Raw genomic sequence first — 13,157 nt, 5'->3', positions numbered from 1 at the left:
CGAAGTACTGAAGACTATCCTTAATCAGCAATCACTTTGACTGCCTGAATGTCTGTTTGTGCTTGAGAATATGTAGTTGAATTTGAAAACACAAAGCAGGATCTCTTTCAGGTTCAGTTTTTATACCAGCCTTTCTTCAGTGCAATACTACTTAATCTACAGAAGTATGGCATAAAAGATGCAAAGCCACTAAGAATCAGTCTCATTTGGGCGCTGGGCAGGTACAGACACTTTCTTACATTAGACATGAAAGGAGTCACTGTGTACAATACTTTGAGTCTGATACCATAGAAACCAAAAGTACTTTGAAAGTTAAAGGAAAGAGTTAATAGTCAATGCTGTGAATCTGGCATTTATATTTCAAAAGAAATCTCAGAGTACAAAAGTCTGAAGTGGAAAAGAATAGACAGCTGCCAACAGGCTTTTTGCAAAGGTAAATAATGAACAGTAGAAGGTCAAAGCTTGACGATATTAACATACAGGATAGGCAACTAGAAGAGTCTTTTTAAGAGGCCCTTAAATATAGAACAGGCGGGGCAGTGATTCTGGGAGTGCAGGTGGCAATCACACACAGTGCTTTCTATATCCTCTGCTTACCTAACTTAAAAATGGGGTCATATGGTAGAGTGTTAGACATTTTTGAAGTGGAAACTTAGGTTGTAATATGTCTAGAGTATAAATCTGTGATAATTAAAAAAAGTATTCATGACCTGAACAAAACAAATCCCAGTATTTTAATTGTGACCACAGCTGGCTGGCTGAACAGATCTCCAGTCCATTAAATCAGATGATTTAATATACCTTGGAAGGAAATTATGTGGCAAATAGAACGATCTCTGGTGCACCTAGGAGTTTCACAACAGTTGAAACTTCTGCTTCCAGCTCTTTATGGAGAATTTAGCAGTTTCGGAACTGCAAGGCTGCTCTGCATCCTCACGCACTGATAGGAAACCAAGCCCTTTGCGCAGAGGCATTCCTTTAGATTTCATAGGAAACATACTGAATCCAAGATGGTATCCCCCAGTTACTATGAATGCCACTTCTCTGGCATTTTCTAGCAGACTCAGTTTTGTCAGAAAGTTTCTGGCCACCATTACTTGCAGGGACAAAGCACATCTAACCACCTGTGACAGATGGGGTCCCAGTTTGTGTCAGCATAAAGTGCATTTCATGGCACTACCTGCCAGTAATTCCAAAATAAATGTGTTGTTCAACCCATGGGAAGTATTAATAGGGATTCAAAAGCTGTAACAGGCACAGCAGGAGAAGAAAAAAAATATGGCTTTCTGCTAGAAGGAAAATTCAGCTGTGTCATCTCCAGCATTCAGTGCTATTGATGGCAGTGGAAGCTCATCTAAGGATAGTAGAAACACCACTTTTTGCTACTCTTTTCTGGTAATAAAAAACCCACTTTTTTTCTGGTAATAGCCTCAGCATACTGCTATTGTCTTTAGAGATTACTTTTACCCCGGTGTTTAAACTCGTTAGGTATGTGTGCTCCTGTTCCCTCAGCATAACCTACTACCTAGTTACTGAGGCCTAATAAAACCAGCAGGATGGTTCCAACTTTGACTAAATTGGCTATCATCACCATGGCAGTCAGGTCACCTCCACACTGATACAGTCTTATGCCAGTCTTCGCATTTTAAACTGCACAATGTTGCCTGCCTGTTAGGGAAGCCAGCAGCGAAATACACTGCAGCTGTTTGTATCGTGTTTAGCTATTGGCTGTATTTATATGGTAATTCCAGCATAAAACACTGAATACCATTCTACACACATGCCAAATTTAATCATTGTTAGGATTCACAGTAATAGAATGCTGCAGCAGGCTAGATTAGGAATAATCAATTAGATGTAGTTTTTTTCTGCACAGGTTAGTTACTGGCCACTTGGCCACTGCATCCGGCTCCAGATGAGTTAAATCAAAGAGATAAAAAAAACATACAGAAAACCTCCAGACCCAACTCTGGGCCTCTGTTGCTGTTCAACATGTGGATATCACCAGAATAACAATGACACAGTTCGGGTTCCTACAGCATAGGTTTGGGTCCCTTTGTGTTATTGAAACACCTCACCTTCTCCATGCCTTTGTCTCTCACAAAGATGATAATAAAACCTCCAAATTAGAATTAAACCAGTTAATGGTTGTAGAGCACAGTGAGCTTCTTAGTGAACAATATGCTCACATCAAGTGACAGCAGCAGGATTTTTGCTGATAATTACATTTTCCTTACAGCATTCTTTACCAATTTGTCTGAAACTACTGGCATCAGGAATAAGGCATTCTCCCATTTCTCATTGTATTGCTTCAGTCTTCTTTTGAAGTTTTCTTTACACTTACTGACTTAGTAGGCATTTCATTTTTTTTTTTTTGTTGCTTTTCATCACAGGTGGCTGATGTTTCTGGCTGGTACACTCAGGGTGAAATGTGATCATTAAGTTAATACCCAGTTTAACTACACCAGTCTGCATTTAAATTGAAGTAAAAATACGCATAAGTAGCTTCAGGTTTACCTCTTCAGTCCCTCTCATTATATGTAATAGCTTGATAATTTTATTTCTATATAGTAACTATTTTCATGCCAGTACCTTTTTGTGCATACAGTAATAATGTTTTTGTCGTTGAAAATTATCCTGGAGATTGCAGAGCAGACACAATAGTTCCGTCCTGTTACTGACTGTGACTTATCTCAGTGTTGTCTCCACTTTTACTTTATGAATTTTAGCTCATAAGCAGAAACAGAGCTTAATAATGTTATAAAAACCTAATATCGCCAATCTGTTTTAATTGATGTTTATTATAATTGAGAGGCAATAAGCAAGCAGCGCTGGGTGCGCTGGGGAGTCTCCGCAGGGCTGAGATGCACAAGGGGAACTTCTGGACATAGTCTCTTGTACTTTTTGGTCTTGGGTTTCAGCCAATCCTGTTGTCTTCTTTTCCCGGGCTTCTTGGGTTTCAGCCAATACTGTTGTCTTCTTTTCCCAGGCTTCTCCACCTGTTGCTGGGGTCTTGTCTCCGGGTGAAGAAATATCTTAGAAAGGTTACTAAACATCTTGGTAATGCATTAACAGGAAGATGTCCTGTAACAGGACGTATCTCTAAGTTACCTAGCCCCCCCCCCCCCCCCCCAAGAACATTCATGCAATTTAAACAATGAACAAAACATTTCTTTGCACAATATTGCGGTTGACCCAGGGGAATTATTCCCTTGTTTCTTCTTCCTCCTTGCTGTGGTATTGGCAGGGACACTTATCATACCCTTTGCACATAGCACAATGGTCACAAGGGGTTTCATCTCCACACAATGTGCAGTGATCACTAGGACCCCGGAGTTGCTGACACGAATCACTCTGATGTAACTCACAATAACAATATATGCTAAAAAAAAAAAAAGTTGACTGATGCATGCCTCCTTTAAATAATATTAAACATTTTGCCTTTTTTGCATGAAAAGGTAAGAGACTTCTGTGTGAACCTGTCCAGAATTGTGTCTCAAAGCACTACATGTGTCATTCGTCACTGGGACAGAGCTAGAGCTTTACTCAAAGGCTTAATAATGTTAATATAGTCTTTTCCAAGTGGTTTACATCCCAGGAGCTCAAACTCTTTTATGAAAAATAATTAATTATCCTTCAGCATAGCTTCTGTCAGGTAGGCCAAACAGTTATCCACAGTTATTAGAAGAGAAATTCAGACACAAACAGGTTGGTAATTTGCGGGGATCACAATGGTGAAGGTATAAGGTGGCAATCCTGACCTGTGGCCTCTTCAGAGGCTTGTATTTCCAGAGTGTTCTCACACCTGTGCTCTACTGTTTCAGGATTGCTGGGAACTAGAGTGTTTCAGTTGTGCCTTTTTCCTCAAAACCTTCCTTAAAAATGCATATGCTTCAGAAGGGGCCAGAGTAGGAGGCATACTGTAGCTGCGTTGGGTTTAGGAGACCTGTGGACTCACCTATATAAAGGGAATTGGCAGCTGTCAAAGGAGCTCATTTAGTCTTTAGCTTTTAGGATGGGAGGTTTAGAAAAGCTGGAGATGGGATGCAAAAATGCTAACATTTCTTAAAAGTGCACAGGTGAACATGTATAAAATATGGATTGAATTCAGTTCTTTCTCTTGGAAGACCATGCCTATCCCTCTGGAATTGGCTTTTAATCTCTTCTAGCACTCCTGAGTCTCCATACTCAGTTCTCTGTATCCTTGCCTTCAAATTTCTTCCCATTTTAACTGCTTAGTCCGCTTTTTCCTCTCAGAGTTCCCTTAGTCAAGCTTTGGCCAATCCTCCCTCCAGTTTGAGATCTCCATGAGAATTAATCACTTTGCAGTATGCTCACAGCACATGTACTGATAAACTGTGCCACTCCTTATATCTCTATTATTCTAGCTACATCTCTAAGTTTGCAGACAAGTTGTGAACTAATCTCTTACAGTTTCTATATTTATTTCCCTCCACTTCCAGACTTGTGGTGCCTTGATTATATTTTTGATTCTTTTGAAAACATTTCATAATTTTGGATAGCTTTTAAAAATATTTTCTGGTTCAAGCACACGTTGAGTGGGATGTGAAGGAGAATCTGTCACTGTTCTGCAAGAGGTCAGACTAGACTATTGCTTGTCACAGAAATTCTTGTGTTGACTTTAAGCATATATTTAGGATGTAAGGCTTGTTCATGATTCCCCTCCTGAATTACTGAAATCACAGTATGATGGCTGATCTCATCCAAGGGTAACACTGGGGCATTTACAGCTAGAGTTGCAGACTGGAAATAAGACAGTTTCTTTCCCCCCCCCCCCCCCAATTTTCTGAGCTCAAATACCGATTTTAAAATACATATGTACATTTAATATATTTGTGCCTTGTTTTTCTGATTACCACCATTATTGGCTTTAATTCATGGTAGCATCAGAATGACTTCCTTCCTGCTTCATATTTTTGGAAAATAAATTTGCTCCAAAGCCCATTATGCTGCAAGCAGTTAAAATAACTCCAGAACCTCAAAAAGCAACAAGAGGCAAAACTATACTTACAGAATCTTTGTTCTAGTTTCTTTTAACTGATGGCTGATAAACATCTAGTGAATACTGAATTACAATTCTGCCATCTGTTACTAGTAGCACAGCATGTTGGGTACTCTGCTATGAAGTTGAAGACATTGCTATGGCTCCTCATTCCCACACATGTAGATAAGGGTGTGAGGGGAAAGGTGGGGGCTGGATACAGTCCCTAAGGCATTTTCAGTTGTGTTCAACCTTCCTCAAACAGATCTAGGATTCAAAGGTTTTTAGGTTCTATTTCAATGTCTAAGTTAGTGACTGGAATTTGAAAAGACCCATGTGTTTTACACTGTGAAGTTAGCCATTGATGACATCTGGATCAACACTTTTTAGGACATCCAGGCTACACCTCAACTAAATATACCCCAACAAACACAAACGATTTCTAATAGGAAAATCCATCTCCTACAGGCAGCAGTTGTGTGTTCACACACACAAGGTAAGCCTTATTTTACCAACCAGTTTTGCAATTTGAGTTTTAAAAACAGCCACTGAGAAATGGTTGCTCTGTCATGAGAGACATTTCAAAATCTGTCTCACTTTTTTCCTCAAAACACTGTTATCTTGAAAAAAAAAAAAAGTGATTTTTAACATTTCTTTGCTCACCTTCTTAATTACGAAGGAAAGCCAAAACTTACAGACAATATGAGCAGGATAACTTAAAAAAAAAAAAGTATATATTTTATATATATTTATAGAATTTTTTTATTTTGCTTCCATTTTGGGAGAACAGATCTTTGTGAACTAAGCTCATGCAGAGGCTGTGTTTATTGAGATTTTGTAGTTTCATTCCTACTCCAAGTTTCTGTCAGAAATTCTTCTCAGCTGTTTCTGCTTAGTCTGTCATGAGGGACTTCAGAATTTGTCTCCTCTTAATTAACTGAATAACTTTTTTTTCTGATTTTTTTTTGTCTCCTGTTTTGTGCATAATCATGCGGAGTATACTTTGACCTCTCTATTTTCTTTTTTAAACCAATCAGCTTAAAGAGGCCTGCTTTCCAGAATATGTCACCATTTGGGTACCAAAACATGCAGGCACTCTGTTTTTTTTGTCTCTAAATTCTTGTTCAATGAAGGCCAAGTATAGGGAACCCTTGGAATAAGGTTTTCCAGAGGCCTAGTTGCCTCTTGCCTAATCCAGCTTCTATAAATAGGTTCCTTCTCCCTTCAATAAGCACAATTCATAACTCTGTTTCTCTGTGGATTAGAAGAGATAATACATCAATTACGGAGAAATAATCATAGAAGGACTCAGGCATTACCAATTGCCAAGTAATTTCTACATAGTGCTATTTGTCTTCTCACTGATTTCAGTGCAGTAGCGAGAAACATTCAGCCTCTCAAAGAATTAGGTCCTATGTCACTTCTCATCACATCCTTGCCCTTTTCTAGTGGGTTTAGCTATGAGTCAAGTTGAGAGGGTGGAATGGCATGAAGAGTTCTAAGAATTAAAGATGGGAAACCCTCACCAGTTTACACTGCCTGCACTTGCACCAAAATAGGACTCTAAAGAGTTATAAGTAATGGCTTTGAGTGAGTTTTGTAGCCATCTATGGCTGTTCTTTCAAAGTATGTAGTGATACCAATTAAGGAACTGTAGCTATAATTATGTATTGAGTTGGGATTCCTTAGAGGTACATAGATTCTTACAGGATGAAAGTCATTGGCTTACAGATTCTTTCACTTCAAAATGGTTATATGGAAAGTAAAAGCAAGACAGTAGAGAAACCACTCAACATAGCATTTAGCTAGAATATTCTTTACTACTTGCATTAATTACCCCATAGTCAGATAGTTCTCTGATTAAATTTACACTCATAAAAGAACCTATTAAGGTAGTTTGACTAGTTTAACCCATTTTCTCTGGTTTCACACACAGGTCAACTTGACATCATTTCAATGGCTGAAACAACAATGATGCCTGAGGAAATTGAGCTCGAGATGGCAAAGATCCAGAGACTTCGGGAAGTCTTAGTCAGAAGAGAATCAGAACTCAGGTTTATGTAAGTATCAATACTTCTAGGAAAACACTATGCAAAATTAATCAAAATAGGAAAGAATACTATTTAGAAGACTTTTATCTGCTTGACATTTTAAAAGGAAGAAAGATAAAGAGCATTCCGGTTAGGTGAATGCTTGCAAAATGCCACTGGGAAATTATTTTTGTAGTTGCAAAGGAAATTACCTTTTTTATTTGGCACCTTTTTTATTCAATATGATTTGCAGAAGACATAAAAGGGATCTATTTCTTACAAAAGGAAACTTTAGCAAAGCACATGTCTACAGAGCATATTTTTATACCTGACGTCAATCTTTATGGAAGGATGTTTGTCTGAAGAAAATATCAACAGGTAGGGGATTTGGAGCTTCCACAGTCTGACCTAATTCAGGCTTTATTCCTCACTTCATTAGTGGTCTTAGATAGTTCATGTCACAAGAGAGCACACTGTGTTCTGGACTAATAGCATTCATGATTTGACATTTGTTAAATGGAAACCATTAAGTTATGAAAACAAAACACATTTTGGTGTATCAAATTAAGTAGCAATACTCCCAAGAGGGATTTTGGGATTTTCAAAACTGGCAAAAGGGCCAGACGTAGGAGCCTCATTTAAGGTTCATGAGTAGTAATCTAGTTCTGATGATGAAGTCAATAGGGTTTATATTCCTAAATCACTGAATTTAGAAGACCAGGACTTATTAATAAATAGTACATTATTTTGAAGTCCCATCTGTCTGTGAGTACCTGGGGTCAGAAACTAATACCTTTGCTGCCAGGCTAAGAACCTCAGCAGATCTAAAACCTGCTGAACCGAGACCCTTGGCATTAATGAAGTAGTCTGAAAAAAACCTGCTCTCTTCTCTCTTTAAAATACAAAGATAGGACCGATACTTTAATCCTTGCACCTGGAGGTTAATTTCAGTGCCCTGACTTGCACTGCTAGAGATTGAAAGCCTGACCCTCAAACAAGCACAGATATCGGTCTATTATCCCAGAAGACTTCTAGCCCAGAATCACTGCTTAGATACCTTTGGAAATAAGGACAGGTAACAGTGATACTGACCTTTAATAATTCTGTAGTGGTACAAATAATAGGAAAGGTTTTGTCACACCTGCCCCTGATAGTCGAATACTACTTGGTTATTGGCTTGTACATAGATTTAATCCGTAAGAAGCCTCATCTTTGAACCCTGCACTTTTCTTGATATTTTCTGTATCAAACAAAAGACTGAAGCTGTCCCAGTGAATGAGAGCCATGGTGGACATCTGCTTGTCATTGTTCTGCATGCTCTTCACTTGTTCTGTTTGTTCCTGTATCCAGTCTGTTCTTTTCATTTTCCCCATGCTCACACTCATGACACTCTTTACTGTGTATTGCCTAGCAGGTGTTTGAGGGAGGAATTTAACACAGAGGAGCTTGCTTATTGAAAATGGACTATAACTGACATTTGTACTGCGCAACAGTACTCTTCCTGCATTAGATGTCCAAATAAACTCTGCCTAGAGCTACCTGGGAACACTCCCCAGCAGTTCACTGCCTGAGTGAGGAAAGCTGTTCTGAGCATCACAATCTCCGCTAGGTTTGGCCCTTGTTATTAGCAAAGCAGACAAGTGACAGGCAGCAACTGCCAGGGATGGCCCTACTTGTTTTGTCTTTTTTAAGTCATGGAAAGCTAAGCTTGTTGCTGCTGCCCCTGTCCTCAGCAAGAGGAACTGAGATCTGTGCCACTGCCATAGACACTCTAATTCCTTCAGTGCACATGACCAAGTGACTATTTTTCTAGGGATATTCACACAGATTTCTAGTCTGATTGCTCCCTTCTCTGTGGCAGAATATCCTGACACTGCTCATTAATCCTTGAGGGAGTTAAACTCAGTTTGTTAACACCACTGACTGAAATGGTGGTATGGCATCTCTCTCTGCACTGGGACTCCACTTGCAAACCAAGACTGCACTGGTCATGAGTTTTCAAGCTTCCCACCTTTCTAAGCTCATTTACAACAGCCAGGTTCTTCATACCGGCTCATCAAGTGTGAAAGAAAAAGCTGCCTCTCTCACCCAGCAATGGTCTCCAGAATGAGAACATGCTTCCATTAATAGCTTTTAGGAGTCCAATAGATTGTCTGTTTGACATTATCTCAGTTTTTAAAATGTTTTTACATTTTCTTCCTAACAAGTGAAAAGCATGTTGCTAGCAATGCCCAAGTAATAGAGCAGCACCTGTTCTTTACTGCCTTTCACTCAGGGTAGTTTATGCTGACAGAGGACCTCAATTGCATTTGTCTTCAGTGACAAATGTCTTTTAATGAGCTCTTGCTGCGATTAACAGCACAGCTCACAGTTACGTCAGTGGTACAAGTTTTGTATCCATTTAAGCAAATTACCTAAACTAATTCATAGACATATTGTAAAAGACTTTATATGTGGCCATATATTTCTCAGTTGTTTCCTGAAGTAATGCATTGCCAGTGTCTCAAGGCCAGAAGTCTATATGTAGGTCATGAATTTTAGTAATTGTTTTCTTCTGACAGAACTAGATCCTCCTATGAATGACCTATACAACCAACAGCATGAAACTGAGCCACCTCAGACAGGCTGAAGGAAAACTCAACTTTGAACATGTAGCTGCTAACTAGCAGTATTCCTATGCTCAGACCACTGAGTTCAAAACCAGCTTTAATGAGAGACAGATCTCTTTAGGTCTTGCACCTGCTTTAGCTTGTCATTCAACTGTAACAAAAGGATAAAACATACATACAGTAGTGGAGAAAATGTGTATGTTTCTATTCTTTTTTTTTTCCCCTCATGCTGTTAGCAACAGAGTAGGAATTCTCTTGAGTTAAATTTGACTTCTTTTAGTTCTTATAAAGGCATAAATATGATGAAATAATTCCCTATAATTTACACATTCAGCCACAGCTTACATTTCTAGCTATGATTTTTAAAAGTAGTGGTTCATTCTTCTCACTGTCTCTCTGTTTGACTTTTTTATTTATACACATGTAGCCACACCCCTGAAGCTAGGGTCTGGCTACTTTGTACATTGTAGCTGTGCTTTAAAAAACAAAACCCTAAAACTAAAAATAGGGGAAATAAGCTGTAGGGCTTGTTCTCGAGTGTATCACTAGTCCTCATGGTGACCAGGACTTCCTCCTGTTGGAGGCATACAGTCTGTCAGCTTTACTTACACAAACCAGCAACTACCACAACTCTTCACAGCACAGACACCCTGTTTTAACAATATTCACGCTTAAGAATAAGAAAAAAACCCACATTGCAAGCTAGACCTGTTGCTGATAAAATCAGAGCAGACTCTTTCCCTGTCAGAGCAATGCAGGTTTAATCTATGAAAGGAGCTTGCTCTAAACCTGCAAACTTGAAATTACTGTTTTGCTTTAAGAAGACACACAAAGAAGATAGAGATGGGATAATAATAAAAGACACCCCGACTGATGTTTGGAACGGCTCTGTAACAAAATCTGTTGTCTTACATGTTATGGCAACATTTTGCTGAAACAAATGCAGTAGTCAGAAAATAAGGGCATTTGGCAGAGAACTGCTCTAGGTTAGCGTATTAGCCAGAACAAACCCCCCCCAAACCAACCAGAACACACCTGCCCCCACAAAACAACCAACAAAAACCTGGCAAGGATTGGATGCTGAGCAGACCTGAAGTTGGTTTGTATTTTTCACACTTCTGTGCATGAACCAGTAAAAACTTACCCTGCTAAGATGTGACATCATTGATAATGTAATAGTCTTTCAGGCAGCTCCTCCGTTGTGTTGTGTATGGCATGTGTGTCTCTGCAAGCAGCATGAACTTTACATGAGAGAGTCTTTAGGAAAGCATACAGACAGCTTTCCTTGCTTTGAAGGTTCAGGTATCAAGGGTATTTTTTTTTACTATAGTAATACTATGGGGCCCATATTCTCTCCCCACTGAGCAAAGTAACACCAATGACTAATGAAGGCTATAATTTAACAAATAGGATAAAATGAAGTGTGTTACCCCTACATCCTTACTCAAATGTTACATTACAGTACTCACAGTTGGTAACACTTCAGTATCTAAATAAAATCTTTACTTAACAGTTCATCATCACTAAAAGCTTTAGAAGAGTCATCCTGTAGGGGTGAAAGAATGAGTGGGACGATGAAGAGACAGAAGTGAGATACTTAATCATCATTGTTTCAAAGCAAGTCTTAAAGTATTTGAGAATCAAGGATTAAACAAAAAAAAAATAAAATTATTTAATAGTATTAGACTTAAGAAGTGGTATAGAATACTGTTTAAAACCCATACAAAACTATATATGGGGTTTTCCTCATGCATATTCAAGCAAGCTCAGTCTCTCATGTTGTAGCCTGTATCTATCAATCATGCTATTAGTTCAACAAATCCAGATTTTCAGTTTTCAGAATTTAAGTGAGGAAAATTTCAATGATATTTAAATAAATTTCACATACATTTCTATGATTGAGTTAAAATATCAAAGCTCGTTTTTTCAGTTTACGACTTTCCCTCCACCTCTTTGCAACAGTCACAGTGTGAATAATCAAGCTGCTCTGTGCTGTACTGGATATTGAAATTACTCACGATCTTCAGTCTGTGTAATCATCAGAAAGGTTAATCTTCCCGGGAAGGAATTTTCCACCTTTAGAAAGAGACCTGGACAGTCAGTCAGGAACAGTAACTCACATGATACTGAATTCAGTCACCAGATAATACTGAAGTCACTCACCTGCCTGCGGGTTTATGCTTCTGGTTAAAAAAAGTCCTTCGTAGAGGCCCTTCCACTGCAGAGCCATGCCTGCAGTGCTAACTGCTTGCCCTCACAGTTAAAATGAGCTCTGTGGCTGCATGAGGCAGAATAGCTGCCATTTTGTGGCAGCTCAACCATGCTGTACAAAATGGCCACCCTGTCTGCCGGGCCTGTGCAGTGGCCGTTCCTCTGATACCCACCTTGCTCTTGAAACAGCCCCGAGGAGCTTTTTTCCTTCCTTACAAACTGTGCACTCTCCTTATTGTCTGCTGGCCTGTGTGGCACAGAGGGCCATGGGCTGCCAGCTAAGGTCCTCAAAAACCAATGCTTTTTTAGTGACCACCTCCAGTGCCTCCGGCTCTGGCAGCAGGCAGTGAATGGCTCCAAGTACAGCACCCAAGGTGGCCACGTATCCCGGTTCAAAACGGAACTCAGAGCAGAGTTTACAGAGCACAGCTCTGAAAATTAAACTGTCAGACATCTACTGACAGCTTCCAGAAATTGCATCGTTCCTGGCTGGTGAACAGGTCAGGTATGTAGTAATATCCATCACAATTATTTTAAAGTTCAGAAGATATCTTTAAGAAGGTGTTGCAATTTGTCTGCATCTCTGTACTGGGCCCACAGAGCAGTATATACTGGGTTTTAGTGACCAGTAATTTACTGTTGAAGGGGAATACCTGGTTTTGGTATTTGCTCTTAGACAAATGTAGGTATTTCTGTGTCACCATGTTAAAGACAAACTTCCCCAAAATACAGAAGATGTGACCATTCAGTGAGAACAGTGGAAAGAGGATTTATCCCATTTAAAAACGGAACACCAAAAGTTAAGTGAGGACCACAAATAACTGTACAGTTTCAATCCATGTGATTTTTTCTCTTTTGTACTGCCTTGTATTCCATTGTATGGGCTTTTGTCTCTGCCTAGCAGAGAGAAGTGGAAATTCCTTATTAGTGTACTAAACGTAATGTACGACCTCATTTCAGCAATTAAAAACTAAAGCACCCAAAGACAAAAATACATTTAAACAATGTAATGTTGTGGAACTCTGAAGTGAAGCAAAAGCACAGAGTACAGGAAACTCCAACTGACATCTCTGATTTTGTGAGGCTTCTTTATTGCAAAATGCAGCTTTTTAGTGTTGCTGGGTGAAGCGCAATAAAATGAGATGTGTGACGGCATACTCTTGGCCCCTGATATTTTTGTATCTGAAAGCCAAGGAAAGCAGCTGAACTATTTTATCCATTTAACAGGTTACATGCTATATACCACAGTGAAACAGTTCATCTTGTGTATACTTTAAAAGAGGCCCGCTTTCTGATAATTCTAAT

At 39.2% G+C, this 13,157-nt stretch overlaps 2 protein-coding genes across 2 annotated transcripts in view; one reads left to right on the top strand and one right to left on the bottom strand.

Annotated features, from left to right (window-relative positions):
* PDXDC1 (pyridoxal dependent decarboxylase domain containing 1) overlaps positions 1–13,157 on the bottom strand; it is a 102,640-nt gene that overhangs the window by 64,602 nt on the left and 24,881 nt on the right. The window lies entirely within an intron of this gene.
* The window catches only part of BMERB1 (bMERB domain containing 1), a 50,611-nt gene that overhangs the window by 17,503 nt on the left and 19,951 nt on the right, over positions 1–13,157 (top strand). Inside the window, exon 2 of the mRNA XM_062635347.1 lies at positions 6,939–7,062. Coding sequence (XP_062491331.1) covers positions 6,939–7,062 — 124 coding nt within the window. The remainder of the gene's footprint in view (positions 1–6,938; positions 7,063–13,157) is intronic.

This window comes from Pezoporus occidentalis, unplaced genomic scaffold (genome assembly GCF_034315485.1).
Source record: "Pezoporus occidentalis ecotype Australia unplaced genomic scaffold, CSIRO_AGI_Poc_V1 ctg113, whole genome shotgun sequence".
Lineage (NCBI taxonomy): Eukaryota > Metazoa > Chordata > Aves > Psittaciformes > Psittacidae > Pezoporus > Pezoporus occidentalis.
The sequence above is the reverse complement of the archived record's forward strand: the minus strand, read 5'-3'. Positions and strand labels throughout refer to the sequence as shown.